Source organism: Phytophthora ramorum (genome assembly GCF_020800215.1).
Source record: "Phytophthora ramorum isolate Pr-102 chromosome Unknown Phyram_PR-102_s0005, whole genome shotgun sequence".
NCBI classification, from domain to species: Eukaryota; Oomycota; class Peronosporomycetes; order Peronosporales; family Peronosporaceae; genus Phytophthora; species Phytophthora ramorum.
Window position 1 is genome coordinate 290952 of NW_027150651.1, and position 19121 is coordinate 310072.

General features: G+C 51.6%; 4 protein-coding genes across 4 annotated transcripts; all 4 read right to left on the minus strand.

Annotated features, from left to right (window-relative positions):
- Positions 1-580: 580 nt before the first annotated feature.
- On the minus strand, positions 581-1795 carry KRP23_5774 (Glutathione S-transferase 1; the record flags this gene model as incomplete). The annotated part of the gene is made up of 1 exon (XM_067890881.1): positions 581-1795. The coding sequence occupies one exon, from the start codon at positions 1793-1795 to the stop codon at positions 581-583; it is 1215 nt and encodes a 404-aa protein (XP_067745291.1).
- A 140-nt stretch (positions 1796-1935) lies between these two features.
- KRP23_5775 (Glutathione S-transferase 1) lies at positions 1936-3186 on the minus strand (the record flags this gene model as incomplete). Its single annotated transcript, XM_067890882.1, has 1 exon — positions 1936-3186. The coding sequence occupies one exon, from the start codon at positions 3184-3186 to the stop codon at positions 1936-1938; it is 1251 nt and encodes a 416-aa protein (XP_067745292.1).
- A 5375-nt stretch (positions 3187-8561) lies between these two features.
- On the minus strand, positions 8562-9053 carry KRP23_5776 (uncharacterized protein; the record flags this gene model as incomplete). The annotated part of the gene is made up of 1 exon (XM_067890883.1): positions 8562-9053. One exon carries the CDS (start codon positions 9051-9053, stop codon positions 8562-8564), a length of 492 nt encoding a protein of 163 aa, XP_067745293.1.
- Positions 9054-17607: 8554 nt separating this feature from the next.
- On the minus strand, positions 17608-18298 carry KRP23_5777 (uncharacterized protein; the record flags this gene model as incomplete). Its single annotated transcript, XM_067890884.1, has 2 exons — positions 17608-17970; positions 18086-18298. The coding sequence occupies 2 exons, from the start codon at positions 18296-18298 to the stop codon at positions 17608-17610; spliced, it is 576 nt and encodes a 191-aa protein (XP_067745294.1).
- Positions 18299-19121: the final 823 nt, after the last annotated feature.

The following is a 19121-nucleotide window of genomic DNA, read 5'->3' on the forward strand; positions in this document are numbered from 1 at the left end:
ATCGGAAGAGAAATTGGTCCAACATTTTCCACAAAAAATTCGGGCAGCACTTGAAGACTAAATAAAATCCGCCCTCCGAACGACAGATCTCCCTTAAACCGCGTCATCTGGTCCAGCAACTCGATGATCTTGCAGCGCACGTCCCCGTTCGGCTTGTAGTTGTCGCCATGGCAGCCGCGAGAGGAGTAGTCATGCTCAAAGAAAAACTTCATCTTCGTGTCTGAGAACAGAATACGGGAGTAACTCATCTGACGTTGTTTCCAATCAATTACCGAATTTAGACTACCAGCATCACCAAATCACAATTCTCCTGCGCGCGTCACACAGTTTCCTTTTCAGACATAAAGATTTTGTGGCAAGCGATGAAGACCTTGGGACAAGTTTAACAGCATTGGCGATTTATGCGGCTGGCAGGTATGGTGAGTCTTCCGTTGGTTCAAAACGGAATCAACATGAGAAGCCCGGTGAAGGTATTAGAAAGTCTTCAAGATGAAATGAGTTTTCTCCTCAGTGGTAACAGGTCTTCGATGGACGTTTTCAGGTCTCAAGCAGCGTGATGATTTGATATATATTTTCACCTTTAATGCTGCATCGCAGTCCACTCAACCACTTTCGCGTGGCTTGCTACGGTTTGGTAAATACACAGCAGCTTTTCATACGGTGTCACAACCGACACTGGAACACCCAGAATTCGTCCACTCCGGAACGTCCACAGAAGTGAATAGATTGCCAGATCCGCTGCGGTGAACTTATCACCGACCGCATGGCATCCATTCCACTCAACTACACGCCGTTCAAGGAAGCCCAGCGTTCTGGGAAGTGTTTTGTTGGCCAGGGAAGCCCGCAGTTCCAGTTGTTTAGCCGGGTCTTTCATGAAGTATGACGCGTTCCAAGTGTAGGAGTTGTAAAAGTCATCGACGAGCGAGAAAACTTCGTCGATTCGAAAGGCCTCTCTGGTGTTAGTCGGCGAATAGAGCCCAGCAAGCGTACCAGCATAGCGCAGAATTGCTAGCGCTTGTGAGATCACTTCGCCGTCCACTTCAAGCACTGGCAGTTGATTGAACGGCAGCAAGGAGCGTCTGCGGTTAAAATCATCGAAACCAATCCGTTCGTCCTCGAAGGTAACGCCCCCAATAAACAGAGCTAAGCGAATAGGCTCCGCACGACCTGGAAAGGGGAAGTACGTCAGCTTCAGCTTAGGGTGGTCACAGGAGCTCTGCTCCTTCTTGAGTTGGTTAATTCTTGGATGACTTTCAACCTTCGACTCGGCTGCAAGGAGACACGGGTATCTGCTGATCTCGTCACCAAGTCCCATCTGACGAATAACTTTCACCCAGCAGTACACAGCGATTTCATGAACCAGCACCCGCTCGCCAAAGAAATCCAACACCGGAACGCTCCGTAGATGCTCCAAACGCGCCTCGATCAGTGAAGCATAGCGTGGGAAAGTCAACGTTCCCAGCTCCTTACGAAGTCGGACCTGGTCATCACTTGCCGATTCTTCTTCTGGGTACTTCATTTTGGCTTCCACTTCACTCAGAACATGGAGAATCTCGTCCACGTGGAGGGCTGCGAGGGGGGAAGTGGCTGGATACGAGCCACTCAGACGTCCGGCATAACGCAGCATCGACTGAGGCTGCGTAAAGGACTCGCCATTCACCAGTAACTCGGGGTAAGCCTCGTCGGTACTTGGTAGCTCGCTGTCTTCGAAGGCGACATTGCCGATGCAGAGCGCCAAACGCACAGCATTGAGGCCCCTGGGGGCGATGAGGCGGACGGTTCCGGTGTTGGCCATTGTCTAGAACGGCGGGAAATGATTTGCTGGGGTTTTGGCCATTCATTAGTTGAGTTAGGGTCTCCTAGCATATGCAATACTTCAACTGCTGCAAGTCTTGATAAGCATGGACTCTGTGCTATGAGACTTGCTCAAGTGCCTTACGCGTGGGCAGCATTCCACTCGACGACTTTCGGGTGTGCTTTCACCACCTCGAAGACGCGTTGCAGGTTTTGGAACGGGTCCGTGATCGAAGCTGGAATGCCCGGTCTGCCTCCTTTCAGGATGAGCAGCACCGCGTAGATCGCCAAGTCCGCCACCGTAAGGTGCTCACATGTAGCGTAGGACGCGTCGAACTGCGCAACTCGCTTCTCTAAGAAGTTGAGTGTCTTGGGGATCAGACCAGCGGACAGACCCTCGCGCATCTTCTGCAACTTGTCCGGGTCGCTCTCACTAACCGTTTCACGCCACGCAGGATTGCTGAACATTTCGTCAATCAGCGCCAGTATCTCATCCACTCGGTACGCAGCTAGCGTGTCAAGCGATGGGTAGAGTCCAGCTAACGTGCCTGCGTAGCGAAGGATGGCTACGGACTGCGAAATGACCTCGCCGTCGACATCCAGTACGGGCATCTGGTTGAACGGTAGACTGGCCTTGATCTTCGCGAACTCGTCAAACGAGAGACGCTCATCCTCAAAGGCGATGCCTCCGATGAAGAACGTCAAACGGATGGGCTCAGCGCGACCGGGGACTGGGAAGTACTTGAGTTTGAGCTTAGGCGTGTCGTGCGGCAGGCTGTTCCACTCCACAACCTTCGGGTGCTTCGCGACCTTGTCGAACGTAGCATTGAGAAGCTCGTATCCGTCGAGAACTGTCGGCGAGATGTAGTCGATCATGCCCGAACGAAACGACTTCATCCACTGGTAGATTGTCAACTCGTGCACGAACACCTTCTCAGACTGGAACACTGGCATTAACCGCATCTTCTCCAGACGAGCATCAAGTTGAGCAGCATAGCGTGGCAACGTGACCGTCGCCAGCTCTTCGCGCATAGCCTTCTTCTTGTCTTCGTCCTTCTCGCTGAACGAAGGCATCATCTGCTCTCCCATTTCGGCCAGGGCGTGTAGCATTTCGTCAACCTTGGCAGCGGCAAAGGGGGCACTGGTCGGGTAGAGACCGCCTAGACGACCAGCATAGCGGAGGATTGCGCTCGACTGCGTGAAGACCTCTCCGTCCACTTCCAACACTGGAAGTTGACCCAACGGGAGCGAGGTTTTCAGCGCAGAGAACTGGTCACGGCTCATACGGTTGTCTTCAAACGGCACGCCACCAAGGTAGAAGGCCAGGCGAGCGGCCTCGGCGCGGCCCGTAAAGTTGAAGTATGTGAGCTTAATTGTCGGGAAGGCTGGCATCTTGAGCGGAGTGCTGACTTGGAAGCGAATCGAGGAATGAGGTCCGTTTCTCTGTTTGCTGAAGCAGTGTTTACGCAAAGTGTTCACTACATGTAGTTTTTCTAGGAAAAGTTCAACGGCGGCACACCGAATGAAGGTCAGAACACCGGAAAGCGCATACGAGTGAAGCCGCCGTGAACTCGATCGATGTTGCCCACACCAATGGCATGGGCTGGGAGCCGCCGACGCGGCCGATAACGATCTAGACAAAGAATCTGTTGACTTGTGTGGTTGAAATTCCCGCGAAGTTGACCAAATTGAAGCACAGATCCTGATCGCTTCTTAGCACGCAAGCAAAGCCGAGCAAAGTCCATTCAAATTGAAGTTCATTTGGTCCACTTGTACCAAACACCCTGATTGGTATACCTCTGAACCTACAGTTTCACAATGACTGTCATTCACGAAATAAATCAAGCTGCACGTGACTGTGCATTATCCGTAGATGCAGTGCTGCTAGTATCATCGCTTCGAAGCAGACCATGTGATAGTCGTGTAAGATTCCCCTTCCAATCGCTTTCTTGTCCTGTCGATCGTCTCCGTGAAAACTCGGACTCTCCTGATGAATTATTCCGCGTCTTGGATATTTTAACCTGCGTGGATTGTGATTGGTAGAGAGGTAAGTGAAAAATCGATGATTGGCAAGAGATGCACTTCAACATCGACTTTTTCGTCCAACAGCAACGGGAGGCGCCGCTGCTACTTGAGCGAGTGAAGACGACTATGACGAGGAATGTGAGTGCGATCGCTCGTACGAGAGCGGAGAAGAGGACCCGCAGACACATGCAGATATTGGCCCCTTCTAAGGATCGGAGCGGCCACGAGCTCAAAGGAGAGAATTTCAAGAAAATGAATTAATTGTTGGGAAAAGTAGGGGGTTGCATTCCTTTGGAGATACTGCATTGATGGTGCCAGATCTGCTGGGTCTACGAGTCAAGGGCGTGGGCTACGTGTCACTTCCCTTTGTGGACCGTTTTATGCGGTGTATGCCACGGGGGCACAGCGGACTGTGGAGTATCGCTTGATGCCATCAAGCGATGCGAGTACACAGCCATCAAGTTGATGGCCATGTACTCGCTGTGATCACCACCTGAGCTGCCACTTTTCAGTGGCAGAAGTGCGCGCTATTTGCTGCAGCTTCAACTACCGGAAGTTATCACGAAGGTTGTCGCGGTTCATGATGCACATAATGGCGAAGGTGGTGTCCAAATCAGCAGCGAAGGATCCGATATCTTGCACTCATGCTATCGGAGTTATGCAACAAGGAGACCATCGAGGCCAACAGTTTTGAGTCACTGATTGGTGTTGATCGCGATCTGGTTCAGAATCTGCTTTCCCAAGAAAAGCAGTTAAAATCTACTTCGTATCTTGCTAGGCTTCGAACCAAGCATGTGCATTCTTGGAGTGTGTGTGTGTGTGGAGGGGGGGGAATGCGCAGGAAACCATTTTGTGGTATTCGATCAAGCCGAGCCAAAATCGGAGACTTTAGTATAGGATTTTAATAGGTGGAACGGTCAAGTGCTACTGCTTATAAATTCCGAGCTTGGTGACAGCACAGACTCCTTCGTCATATGGACTAGTTGGTTCATTTTTTGAACCCTAGGGCCGGGGCGCTCGAACATTCGTGGGGGAGGAAGGGGACCCATGGTTTTGGGACGTGCACACACTTGCCGTCGTAGCATGGTTCACTTCCACTGATGTTAAGAACACATTCTCCTGGAAGCAGCTATGTCTGTTCATTCTGAGAACCTGTAGGTGTCAGGAAACTACGGAATTCGTTGCAATGCGAGGCGGATGAGCTAGCAGTGAGAAAAAAGAAGCCCTGTTTTAAAGAAAAAATCGTTAGAGCTGTTCGTGCGGCAAGATCGTCTTGTAGTGCATCCACTAGTGCCAGCGCTAGTCCCAAGCGGTCCGCGCAGGGTAGCTGATCAATAACACTGTCAACAGAAGCCACAACAGGCTCCCAATTTGAAACCATGGATGAGCTTCCCAATCCACAGGACAAATGCACATTTTTCCTTCAGACGAGCAAAATGAATTCTTCGGGGTTCTGAGTGCTCGATGGAACCCGGCGCAGCCTTTTCACCTTTGCAAACGTTTTCCTTGTTCATATCTTCTGGGATGTGGATTGAACTAGTTGGCTGATGTGGACTATTCGAACCAGTACTATCCCCACTGTTGGTGTTTTTCATGTTTTTCATGTTGTTCTGAGTAGTAGCTGGTCATTGCTGGAGTAGCCGCCATTTGGAGGACTCTTATCGCCAATAATATATCGTGGATAGGCACTGTATCAGTTGTAGCATCGGCCGACTCAGCATCGCCGCTACTGTTTGCATCCTCCATGTTCTCTTCGTAGGCGGCGATCACGTGACAGCCAGTCGAGTGTCCCTGAAAGCGAACGGCCATTACAATATCGACATTGTTCTCAGAGCTCCGTTCGAGAAGCAGTCCTCCGCTTTCCACTTGACCATCAGTAGTGAAAATATCAACATCAGGACCTTTCTGTATCGCGAGAGGCACTGGTAAGTTTAGCTAAGGCGACCAAAGCTGCTGCAACTCCATCGCTGGCTCCTTCAGGTTTGTTGGTAGGCAACAAGACACTCACCAGCTGATCCAAGCGAATAATTTCTGCCTGGTACTCTGGTACTTTGATCTTCGTGGGTCTTAAGATGGATATGCACAGACAAGCGCTCGATTGTATGACGAAAGGCCAGAACGATGGGCCAGTGACCCGTCCGTTGTTAGCGGGAAAATCAGTTGTGAATGAGAACGCTCGCTTAGAAAATATGCCTACGATAGGAAACAAAAAGACCACGCGAAGAGGAACCAGACGAACAAGCAGATAGTAAATAATGGGGAAACATCGTAAAACTGCAGCGAGCGCGAGGGGGAACTTTACGGGGGCTCATGAATCCGACGCTGGCCACCAACTTCATCAGCCAGTACAACCAACTGTACGGGGATCCAAGCGTCTCCGCGAGCAGCTACGGCGCAACCACACCTGCACTCGTCAATTCGGCCGATTCCTGGCCCTTCCAAGATGTTGGAGGCCCCAATGACGTCCTCGTGCCTAAGGGAGAAGCTTGCCAACGCATCAGCGAGCTGCTGAGTCGCTGAGTCGCGTGGCGCACTAGGCGGGGGAATATTCCTTCGGAGGGGAAGCCAAGTCACTCCCAGTGCTGCCAGGAGTGGCGTCGACAGACGACGATGACTTTATTCCGCTACCATTGCAGAAGGACACTAGTGACAATTTATTGTAAAATTTCTGTAAAGAAAGAGAGAAGCTGTGGGTGTTACCTGGAGATCGAGAGAAAATGAGGAATCCGGAGTGGAATGCAGGGATCCGCAAGTTCCAAAGCAGGAACGAAAGACCACGAGAAGAATCCGAGGTGATTGTCATCGATTAGGGAGTAGATGAGTGTGCTGGAGAAGGAAGATGCTACGGCTGCATTTCGACCTCATTACGTGGTGTATGCGGATGGATTAAGTGGTGGTATCGAGGAAGTGATGAGTGGATGTTGTTTGATGATTCTGACGTCGACGAGGCGAGTATTGGCACAAAGGGGAGTGATGGCAACTATGGCAGCGGAATTGTCACGTTCCTGATCTCAAAAACTTGTACGAAGGAGCAAGTCGAGGCACATGGCTGCGAAACCTTAGCTGGTGTTGACAAGGAACGCCTGCAGTTTATGAAGGATGCAAACGCCCTGCTTCCGCCAGGAAAACAGCGTTAGTTTTATTTTGCTCAGATCCGATTTTAAAGCGAGCATGGGAAAAACGGTCGCAAATGTGTCCTGGCACTCGATGAGTGGTGCGAAAATAGAAGTACGTCGATCAGCTCACTCAAACCGACAAGAATGGGTTTCTGTCGTGGCTTTCGACTCTTGTGTGTATGCTCAGGCAGCCCTGCAGTGGGGAAAGCACAATTATTTTGTCGGACTAGCACATTCTCAAATAACATGGGCGTGTTGTGGAAACACACAATGGCTTGTGATAACTCACAGGTCTTCGTTAACGTGAAGAACTTGTTCGTGGAAGCTGCGGGACTGTTAGACCCAGTTGTGGACGAACTATCGCAGTACGTTGATGCAATGAGCTCACCACTCCACAAGACAGCGCTGGCCTCTCTTGCGTGAACGTGTCGTCAATAGCTTATCAACGAGACAATGGACTGCCAAAAGCCGTTTCCTTGGCAAATTATGAACGCCAACCTTGCTCATGGAACTGAAATAATGGTCTATCTGCAAAGCCCACGACCCTCTTTAGTGATCAAGAATTTTTCGAGCATGTCGAATGCGCGCTTCTTCGTTGCCGTTTTACAACAGAGCACCAAAGGCCCACTCGAAGTCACAGCGGGGGTTGGACACGATCGTGAAGTGTTCGTGCAAGTTCAGAAAACTGGTGACGAGTTTGACCCGTGGAGAAGGAAAGTGCCCGATTATATGGCTGAAATCTTGCGAGTAGGGTCTCTGTTCTTGCTTCAAGTAGGTGAAAACATGAACAATAAAAATGCACGCAATCTAGGAAACATGACTGCTAAGAAAAGAACACTAGGTGAAACGGAGGTGATTATAATCGACTAGGCAGAGCCGCTGGTGTAGTGTTCTAGGTTCGAGTTTCTTTGGCTAACAGGATTGACAGCAATCCATTTTCTTCAATTAATTAATAGTAGTGCTGCTTCTGCTGCCTTCACCAAGGATATTATCAGCGTCAATGGTGTTCTCATGGATCACCTTATTGGACGATGTTGCTACCACCGAATGCAGGCCTATTTCTGAGAACAGGTGTCATGACACTCAAATCTTGAAAGTCAACAGCTCTAGTTAAACCAAAACGAGGCATGTGTGGGCTCGTTAGAAAGCTCTAGGCTACCAGTACAACGATCGTTTGACTGGATTTGGCGGATTCAAAATCACCCCTCCCATTAGCCCAAGCCTGATTACGATGTCTCGGTGGTACTTGTTGATATTCACGTACAAGCGATTCTCAAAGATATCTGCTTCCTACTAATAAATTCGGTGGTAGGCTGTACCACTAGCAGCGCTCCCACATTTATTTAGGCTCTTTATACTTTTATTGGCAGGAAGGGAAGGATATGCTTCCTCTACGCGACGCTGTTACCGCAAAGCATGAGTTCTCTAGCTCGGTAAGGGTAATTCCAGTCCGGCTCACCACACTCGTGCCAGGCGTGAAATACCAGCATTTCACATCACGGTGATGCTTGTGGAGTGTTTCTCAACTGCCGCAGGCCAGTACGAAAGAATAACGAACTAGAACTCAAATCTGAAAGTAAAACCATGATGATGGCGTTATTTGCTTAGCTTCACAATGCTAAGTACTTAAAACCCGATGTCCTTGCCATAGGTTCCCTTCCACCACTTGGAGTACTCCAACCAGAAGTGGTAATTCATATCGTTGTTCAACTGAGCTGACGACATCGTCTTGACTTTCTCCGAGATGCCAAGCTTTTGGTGCAACTGATACGGATTATCAACCATCTTCGCGACTTCTTTGAACAGCTCTTTGTTAGAATCCATAATCTTGTATGCCTGGGTCTTGAGAGTTTCCACTTCGTCAAGAAGGGACTTCAAGCTCGACGACCTAGTAAACTTCGCGGCAATTTCAGTGACCCAACCTCTCTCTTCGTCATCAGAGTTATCATCCAGGTCGGCATCGACAGCCTCTCGGATTCTCAGTGACCTGCTGTCCACGTCGTTCTGGGCAAAATCGTTCGAGTTCAGAGTGTTCGGCGTAGCCACGGATGCTTCAACCGTTATAGGGTTGACCAGGAGAGTGACGGCAGCAGCGAAGAGGAAGACGCTCAAACGCATGGTCAATCGTGGTTGAATGAAGGGGTTTGAGCCTTGAGCAGCAAAATACGAACTGATCGTAGCTGTGGTGAGGTGCTGCTGCCTGCCAGCAATGGACTTAACAGATCTCTCATTATATCATAGAAATGGTTTAAGAAATACTGGTCCCATCCGGCACTGAATCCTCGATGACCGCAAAGTCGTTGTATGTGTTTAGAAGCAATAATAAAGTGGATTTGCTGGGTCACCTGTAACGTACTACAGTAGTATTATGCAACCTTGCAGGAATAAGTCATTCAGCTATTCCGCGCGGCATGTACAGATCAGCCGTCTTCAGAATGATTTGGGATTTGTCGTCGAGCCGAATGCACGTAGGTGTATACATGTAATGCGTGTTCTGTAATGCGTCGCCGACGATCCCGTAGCAGAAGGAGGGACGATCGTGAGCACCAAGGAATGGGCTCGCTGCTGTATCAGCAGTGCTGATACCGCAAAACAAAATAGAGTCGGCTGTTGCCTCATAAGCAAGGGGTTTGAGTTCCAGCCAGGGGTGTATTTTTAAAGTCAAATTATCCGGGTACTTACCCAAATTCTCTGCACAGGAATCTCGTATAGATCAGTTTATACAACGTACGGCATGGGTACAACAGACAAGCTACTGTGCACTTCCAGTCGGGGACTGCATCACGTGCCAACAAAAACTCATGGGAAAAAAACATTGTGCACTTACATGGATGCCATACCTCAAATTCTAAAAATCTCGAGGTGCCTCAGAGAAATCGACGCCCTGAATTCCTTTCAAACAAGTGAAAACGTGACGTAAACAGAAAGCCTCAGCCTAAATTGCCGTTGCCCAAGTTCAGCTGCCTTCCGAGGTATTAGCCTCGAAACACAGGCATCAAACATGCGATTCACGTGCATTCGACCCCCCCCCCCCTGTGTTCCCTCGACGTCGTGAGGAGACCCGAGTTTTGTTGATATTACAAACCGCACCATCAAGACTCGACCGAAAAAAGCTTCTGAGCTACCTCGTACACGTCGTTGGACACATTTTGTTTTTGTGGAAAAATATCAAGGAAGATCACTTGCACAAGTCACACCAGGCCACTGATGGTGTTCGGAACGAAGACGCAGTTGGTCGTCTGCATGATGCCGTACATAGGCCAGGGACGCCGCTGGGGAAGCCGGAGATGCCGCGACGACCTCGTTTCCCCCACGTCTTGACGACGTCCCCGAGCAGCATAAGCGGCACGCCAAACGTAATGACGGCCATGACGTCTGCGAAGTAGCCGAGCATATTGGCGATTGAGTCGTCGTCTGGCTCAGGAATTGGTACGATCAACGCGATCGTGACAGCGAGATGTACCGTCCGTGGAATTCTCGCTCGTAGGCAATGCAGGCGCCTGAGAAGATGTCTCTAAGCGAGTACTGGGTCAATTGACGTCGCCTACAGGGACGAAAGAGTTGTCTATCCACGAGTAGATGCTCCTGTTGTGCCTTGTGCAAGTGATTCTCGTTGTTATTTCCCCACGAAAGCAACATGGCAAGGCCGAGAAACTGATCCGCCGCTCGCGCGCAGGAGGCATAAGATAAATTGAAGTAAATAAAAGTGTTTTTAATCTACCAATGTAGTCAATACTCATTGTTTCTCTTATCACAGTAAGGACGTGTGTGGCGCCTGCGTTTGTTTTGGTTAACTCGCTATCCCAACACACTGAGCCCGGCGACATTAATGCCCAAACGCTTTGCCCTCTCTTTCGTAGGTTTTGTCTTCTTGGACCTGATGAGTTTGCGCAGCGTTTACGAGTTGGAGTCGGTAGTGGTCCAAGCTCTAGGTAGTACAGAGCTAACATTTCGGTATGGATGCACACCACGCGCAGCGCTAGCCGGAGCACCAGCGTCGCAGGAAGGTGGATGAACAGCCTCCCATTTCTCTTTGGTTTCGCGCTGCTGACGGCGTCCGGCGCCACCTAGAGTTGGGCGAGTCGTTGTTCAATTCGCCCTCGAAGGAGTTGAAGGTGTGGCTGTGCTTCTGTGCAAAGGTGTGGTATCTTTCTGTGCTGATTGAAGTTCCAAACCTGGAGCTGTCGACGCCAATAGCTGCTCAACTGGTTGGGATGGCCGGCATCACGAAGTAAGTGACAAGAACGAGTAGTGGGGAAGGACGATGCATTCAACCAGTAAAGGCTAAAAGCAACAAAGATATGCCGAGCATCCATGGCGTAATTCCTGGATCCTTGAATTATCCACCTGATGCCATTGTTGAGCTTGACGTTGTCGAACTCCTCCTTGGCTTGGTCGAACTACACCGCCCTGGAGACCAGTTCCGTTATTAGCGATCACGTCGAGCGCGGGCTGGCTGAGTAGAGGTCACATCGAGCTCCTTGGGGCACAGGACGTCAATGGGGAACACGATGTCCGTCCTGTCCACGCCGCCCTGCGGCGACATGCACGACCGCCTGGAATCCAGGCTGGATGCAAGGTCCAGCTCCACTAGCTTCGAGGACAAGTCAGCACTGGGCGACAATCTCCTCGGCCATTTGCTGCGGCGTAGCACCTGGCAACTTCTGCAGCACGGCAGCTGGAGTCACTACTTGGTGGGTTTGTCCATATATACTGTGCTGCTTTCCAATCCAGGGGTTGACAATGTCAGCCTGAAATGCCGCACTCTACCAGAAGGAGTGAATGAGCACTCGGAGGTTACTGGTACGTGCCGCTGCGTGCCAGGTAGGGCCTGGCAATGGACTTAACAGATCTCTCATTATATCATAGAAATGGTTTAAGAAATACTGGTCCCATCCGGCACTGAATCCTCGATGACCGCAAAGTCGTTGTATGTGTTTAGAAGCAATAATAAAGTGGATTTGCTGGGTCACCTGTAACGTACTACAGTAGTATTATGCAACCTTGCAGGAATAAGTCATTCAGCTATTCCGCGCGGCATGTACAGATCAGCCGTCTTCAGAATGATTTGGGATTTGTCGTCGAGCCGAATGCACGTACAATGTACATTACTAGTACTAGTACCGACTAACCTTTGTCAAGATATACAAAGTGGAATTGTTATAACAGGCAAGTGCATACAAAAATGGCACATATAACTGCGGTGTGTGTTATAAACGCTCGATGTAAAGCTAGTTCATCGCCCGGCTGCACCAGGAGGCTTTTGCCGAGAGTGCAATGCATGCAATGAATTTGGAGGCTGACATGAACTCCAACTCAATGTTGGAGCTGCAGTCACTTTCAAAGGAACTCGAGGATCGTAGGAAATACTTGTCGTCAGAGGATTCGAAAGGAGTTGGTGCCGCTGAGAAGCACACCGATCGGCAACCGTATCGACACCAAGCATCTCAACACAACACCAAATATATTATTTACAGATTTTTATTCCTCTTTGTGACCTCGCAATGGGCCTCGCCCGTACTGGTCGAACTGCGTCTACAATTTGAACAGATGAACGCCGTCGGCCGTCGGGATATTGCTGCCTCCGATGCGGCGGCCCGGCAACGACCCACAGCATCCGTCTCGCATATTCACTCACTCTCACATACAATGGAAGCTCCATCTCCTCTTCTCTCTTGGTAGCCACTGGCTCGACGAATTCATTCTCCACACGAGCGCGGCAGCACCCGACCTTCTCACCCGTGTTGCAGTCTCTCGTTCGGTCGGAGAGTGCATTGGGGCTGGGCAGCCTGGTAGGTTTGGCAGAACTTGCGTAAGCACCGCGTGGTGGAAAGCACTGGGTCCGAGCGCACGGTGTCGATGAACGTCTGCAGATGGGCGCGGTGGACGTTGAGCACATGGTCCGTGAGCTCAGGCAGCACGAAAAGCACAGCGCCGCTCGACACATGCGGCAGTTGCACTCCGCGCGACGCCTTTTTCGCCTTTACCTCCTTCTTCAGGTCGCGCTCGAGCTGCTTGACCTGTCAAACGTTGCATTCACGTCCCACATGATCATGGGGTTCATGTGCTTCTCCTGGCCAGCCGACTGGGGAGTGAGGAGTTGGCCCACCAAAATTCGATGTTGCACCACCGGACGAAGGTGCAGCACACGCCCACTCGAAAAAAGGATGCACCACCAAATCGCCAGAAAACCACCAGCAAAAAAACTAGACAAACACCAAAATAGCACTTCAAGATGTTGAAGTGACTTTTGTAGCAATTTAGCTCAATATATGCTTCTCTGTTCACCTCTTGCGTGCATTGCCAAAGCCAATAGCGAACACTAACAACGTCCGAGCGCGATAGCGAGCTGCTATTCAGTTCTGATGGAATTCTGCAGCTACAGACGTCTGAATCGGAAGATGAAGAGGGCGTCGCTGACCAACGTGGACCAACATATGGAGATTAACACACTACAGTCCTTTCGGGACTCACTGCCAACTCACTGTATCGACAAGAGTAACCCAGTGGGGTGTACTGTGGATCATATATTTGATAAGGACTTCGATCTAGCTTGCTGCATTCATCAAATGCGGTCTCAAATGGTACTGTGCCGGTCTCAGCGGTGTCGTGCCAGACTCACTGCCCCCGACGACGACGCTACATCGACAGAGACGGCATCATGTCCGTGTCGGTACAAGTTGAAGATCTGTCTGTCCTCTAGCACCTGTGAGGTGTTTCAGCAAGTCGAGCATGTCATGCACAGAAACGACCCGCCAACTCCAACGGAGGGCAAGATTTCCCCTGCAATGAAGACGTTTATTATCGAGAAGCTAAGTAGTGGAGTCAAAATAACAGCCACCAAGTTGTTTACAACTCTCAGCGCCATGGTCGAGGCAGGTGTGATCACAGATCCTGCTCCGAAAGACACTCAAGTGACTGATTTTGTCAAAACCTGGAGGCGGGGTAACCCACGAGATTCCATGGCGCCGATGATTCAGCTTTGCGATGGGAATCTGTACGATCAGCTAGATCTACAGTCGCTGCCAGAGCGCGACATGATGATACTGTGTGACGCGCAACAAAGTGATCTGCCAGGTACCGCGAGCAGCGTCTCACATCTCGGAAACGGATCTGAGGATTCTTTTTATCGTGTTGGCATGACGTGTCCACGTCTCGTCCGTGACTACATTGCAGTGCAGAATCGGTCGGATTGCACTACGATTTTTCATGTTGACAGCACCCACAGTATGGCGGTCAACGGCTACAACGTGTTTGCCTTTGGATACTCAGATCGGTGCGGCCAGTTCTTTTTACTCGCTTACTTTTGCACATCTCAAGAGCGCGCAATTGACGTCGGATGGAGCATCAGCTTCATGAAGCGCGTGTGTTTGGATGCGTGTAATGCACCATTTTCGCCGCAGTTCATGATGCCAGATGCTTGCAAAGCGCAGTTCAACGCCTGTTCGGCCGAGCTTCCAGGCACAACCATTTTGATGTGCTGGTTTCACGTGACGCAGAATGTGTGGAAACATGCTCGCAAATTCCGTGTGAGCACGGAAGATACGCGAGTTGTGTTTGCGGATTTGTACGACATGCATTATGCGACTCAAGATGCATTTCCTTCTGTAAAGGCCTGCGTTTTGGAGCGACGGGACAGGTTTCGTCTCGGTTCTTCAGTACGTAAACTCACAGATCATGTGAAAAGGTTTTGGGTAAACTCGACCCGGTTTTCCCGCTGGCAGGCGTTCTACACACCTGGTGGATATGCCGCTTCAAATAACCCTTTGGAGCAATATCATTGAACACTGAAGTTGCAGTGTCCGGAAGGCCTGGCTACACCCCGAGAGTTGGTCGACAATCTTAACGGTGCCCGGCTCGCTTTTCTGAACCGAGACGTGCCATTTGACACGGTCGCTGCCGCTTCCGACCGATTGCTCGAGCTTTATCGATTTATGAACAGTCGTGGTTGGCTATTCGTACGGCGCATCCCTCCGGTCGGCGACTTATCCGCGGATCTTTACGTCGTCAATCAAAGAGCCGGTACGTAGACAGCCGATGAGCGAAAGGAGCTGATGCGCTCCATCAAATCCATGAATGCACGTCGGATGCAAACTGAAGGGATGCCAGAAGGGGGATGGGTAGTCGACACTCGCAGCAGGGCATTTACGTGTGTCTACAGTTGAATGCGTGGCATGTGCTGCCACATTGTGGCTGCCTGCATCCATGCAGGCCTACCATGCCCTGGTGCTGATAGTCGCCGTCGCCAGTTTGTTCGGCCACGTCGCAGACGCACAGCTGCAGACCGTGTTTTACCAAGCACTCACACGGATAGCTGTGAAGATCCTCGCGCGCAGAGAGCTCGGATCCAGAAACAGACGGCAGTATTCATGTGGATGGCACGGACTCTGTACTCATAGGAGATATTGCCAGCACCACATTTCTGACAGATGTTGCAGAAGATGATTTAGATCCGGATAGTGATGGTGATATGCGGCTGGAGGAGGGCATGTCTAGCCTGGATTCTATAGTAAGTAGCGCTGATACAGTGGTGCTGGGTGAAGGAGACCTCATTCCCGATTTGACGGACCTTCCAACTCAGCCGACTCCGACGCCCTCGCCAGTCGACGTTTCTCCTGTCGCTAGTGGTGTGATGCGCGACAGTATTGGAAGTGCACGCCGCTCGAACCGCAAGAGAAAGCCTACGCGTCGAGCTGTCGAATCGCGTATGCAGAACAGAAAGAGCTCGCGCCAGTAGATGTAAGTAAGTTTAAGCTGGCTTGCTTCATTTCATAACATTTATAATAGTTCTTCATTGTGAATTCAGGGAGTTGAGCGACGTCGTGATTCAGGCCGAACACCACGTCGAAGATCAAGTCCCCGGCCCTCGACTCGCCCAGCGGCGCATACGCTAGCGTCTTGGACGCTCGCCCGCGCAAGTACAAGAGCGTGCTGTTCCAAGTCTGCGTCTTCATCCTCATGATGGAGCTGTCCGAGCGCCTGAGCTACTACGGTATCAACCAAGGCCTCAAGAACTTCATGCAGAAGATCGGCTGGAGCCTCGTGTCCGCCAGAGCCTTGAAGAGCACATGGACATCGATCTGCTACATTACGCCGCTCTTCGGTGTCTACCTGGCCGACGAGAAGTGGGGCCGCTTACACACCATCATCACTTTCGACATCTGCTACAGCATCGGAGACTTCCTCGTGGCTATCGCCGCGCATCCGAACATCATGACCAAGGAGGCGGTGGTCAACCTCAGCGGCCCCGTCGTTGTCACGGGCCCTTTCCTCCTGCTCTTCTCGGTGGTCGTGAATATCGCTTCGTCCTTCAGCGCCGACAACGGACGTGTCATTGAGGTGCTGTCGTACGTTGCTGCTGCGATGGTGCTGGCCGGTGTGATCTGCTGGGAGTACGGCGCCAACGACCATTCCTTCCTCGACATCTTGAAGGAGACTAAAGGCGGCGAGTTTGACGACGTCCAGGTTGACAGCCACAAGAATCTCGTGAGTGTCTTGCCGTTCGCTGCGTACGCCATCATCTGGCAGTACGCGTACGACCAGACGGACGGCAACTTGCACTCCATTACGCCAACGATGACCCGATCCTGGACGGCGGCAGCAGCAAGCGCCTGAACGACATTTCGTTGGCGGCCGCTATCGCCTCCTATGTCCTCATCGCCTTGACCAAAAATCCTCGTCAACGTGACGGCCTACGACGTGTTCTACTCGGTGGTGCCGATCGGCCTCAAGAGTACGTCCCAGAGTGTCAACCTCGTCATGGCGTCCGTGGGCAGCGTCATGACGTCGGTCTTCACCGTCATGTTCTCGCCGTACCTCCCTACCGACGACCTAAACGACGGCAACTTCGAGTACATGTTCTTCGCCATGGGCGCCGCCAGCCGCGTCAACTTGTTCGCCTTCTACTTTACCATGACAAAGATTATCTTCGTCATGACCAGAAGCACCTACGACGACAAGTTTGATCTCCAGAGTAAGCAGTCCGTCGCCTCCTGCCACAGCATCGCCGCTTCCACATAAACGCCCCCAGTGCGTTCGGCATGGCCTGCTTTTTGGGATGCAGTCCACGCTCGGTAGTTTTAACGACACACAAATATCAACATCTTCTCCAATGCTTGTCGGGTTCTTCTCCCCCGAATCGCCCGGCTTGAGCGTATCGCTTTGTTGCCTCGCCGGTGCCCTTCCATCTAATAAATTCCGACTGGAGCTCCTGTAAGTCACCATCTACAACTACTACATGGAATCCAACGAATTCTTCACTAAGGAGGGCCAGAACGGATTCGTTGTGAACTCGCAGCTCTCGCCACTTCCCATAGCGCCGAGTCGGCGACTGCGGCGATGGTGGACCGCACGAAAAATGCTGGAGCGAGAGACACGGCCCCCGTTCCGTCGCTCGAAGCACTTCGGGCCCTGTTTTCCAGTTGTTGCTCAGTGACAGCTAGCTAGGAAGGCTGTCCTATGACCAAATAGTCGGCTATCGGTCGTCGGCGATAACCTGCGCCACTGGTCTAGCCTTGTAGTTGCATCTTCGTAGATACTAGTTTCTGCAGCAGTAGTGCTACACTGTCGACATGTGCCCATGTCAATGGTCTTGGTGTCGCTACACTGTGAAGTCGATGGGCACTCCCTTTTGATAATTCGTGTGATCACGCAACAATTGATGGTGCTAAATTTAAACGGTTGGGTAGTGAGACACTGGCCTCGCCGACTGGGCACCGCAGTCCACGCGCATGACGTAGACGTCGCGGGGTTTGCGCTTGCCGGGCATCGCTTGCACGAACGCATTACCCACACGAATGTTCGCTTCGCCTAGGTTCATGTCGACGCGACAGCGCATGTCGCCGGGCACCACATTGACCAGGAGGCGATTCCTGTTCAGGTGCGCCAGCACACGACGTCGGGCAGCCGGGACCTGCCGCTCCTTTCTATTGGAAGCGGCCACATCGTCTGTCTTGTCGACATGGGTGGACTTGGACGCGATAAACCCGCCGTCAACGCGGAGCAATGGGAGCGTGGAGGCTGTAGCAGTCACCGGCTTGGCGATATAGTAGTTTTGAACGGAGGCCGCGTTTGCGCGTGGCATTCATGGACAGCATGGTGCAGCACATGGAGGTGTAAAAGCTGATGAGCTCAACGGCAGCGCCCTGCACCAGGAGCGCGAGCACGGACGCGAGGACGTTCCAGGCCAGTATGCAGGCGACATAGGTGGAGGGCAAGAGCGCCGCGGCCGAGCCGAGGGTGACATCGAGGTGCACGAACGAGTCGTAGGCGCTCATGAGCACGGTGAGACGGACGCCCGGCAGGTTGAGCACGATCGTGGGTTTGACATTGTCGGAGCTCACGGCGCGGTCGCGGATCTTCATGTTGGTGGCCTCGAGGGTCTTCGCAATGGCGCAAAGGAGTCGTACGTTCAGCTCTCGCAACTGAGCCCGAACGTTGGCGCCGGCAGGAAAATGCGGCTCTCAGCAGGAGACCTGGAATGTAAGGATTGCGCTGCGCGCCTTGCGTCTTCGAAGCTTGCCGTCGACAGGCGAATCTCCTTCTTGTGAACAGAATGCCTCCGTCCGAACGGAGAAGCTGGATGCGTCGACTTGGCACTCGAATCGGATGCTGAAGGCACGGGATAATTCTCACAGCCTAAGTGCAAAATTCAAAGGTACGCTGTAGGCGCTCTAGATATATTACGTGTAGTGTACGGGGCCCGAGATTCGATAGCAGAGCTCCTCTGCTGTCAGCAGGCTTACAGTGATAGCGGTCTTTGTCTAAAAGCTTCAATGTCACTTTTCAATTTGCCTCGCAACTAAAACATCGCTTCAAACAACACTACAAAACCAAGCTTCGCCTCGCACTACTTCTTCAGCTTCCACCCCTACCTCGCCACGCCGTGCCCAAACACAACATGGAACGCTGCTGTGGCGTGGGGTTCTTCTGCGTCTCGAGTTGCGCGAACTGGCTGCGTCTCCTTCCGCCCTGTTGATGACTCTCTTGGCACTGGCCTGCTTTTTCTGGATTGAGCTCGGGGAAAGACGGCGGCTCTGCCCTGCAAGGTGCGCAAGCCATGTTGATGAGGAAGGGATTGCGAGTCACATATGCTGCAAGGACATCAGCAACACACGCACTGTCCGAGCTGCACGAAGCAGTGGGCCGACACGAAGCACGTTGAACTGGAATTCGCCAGTGCCGTTG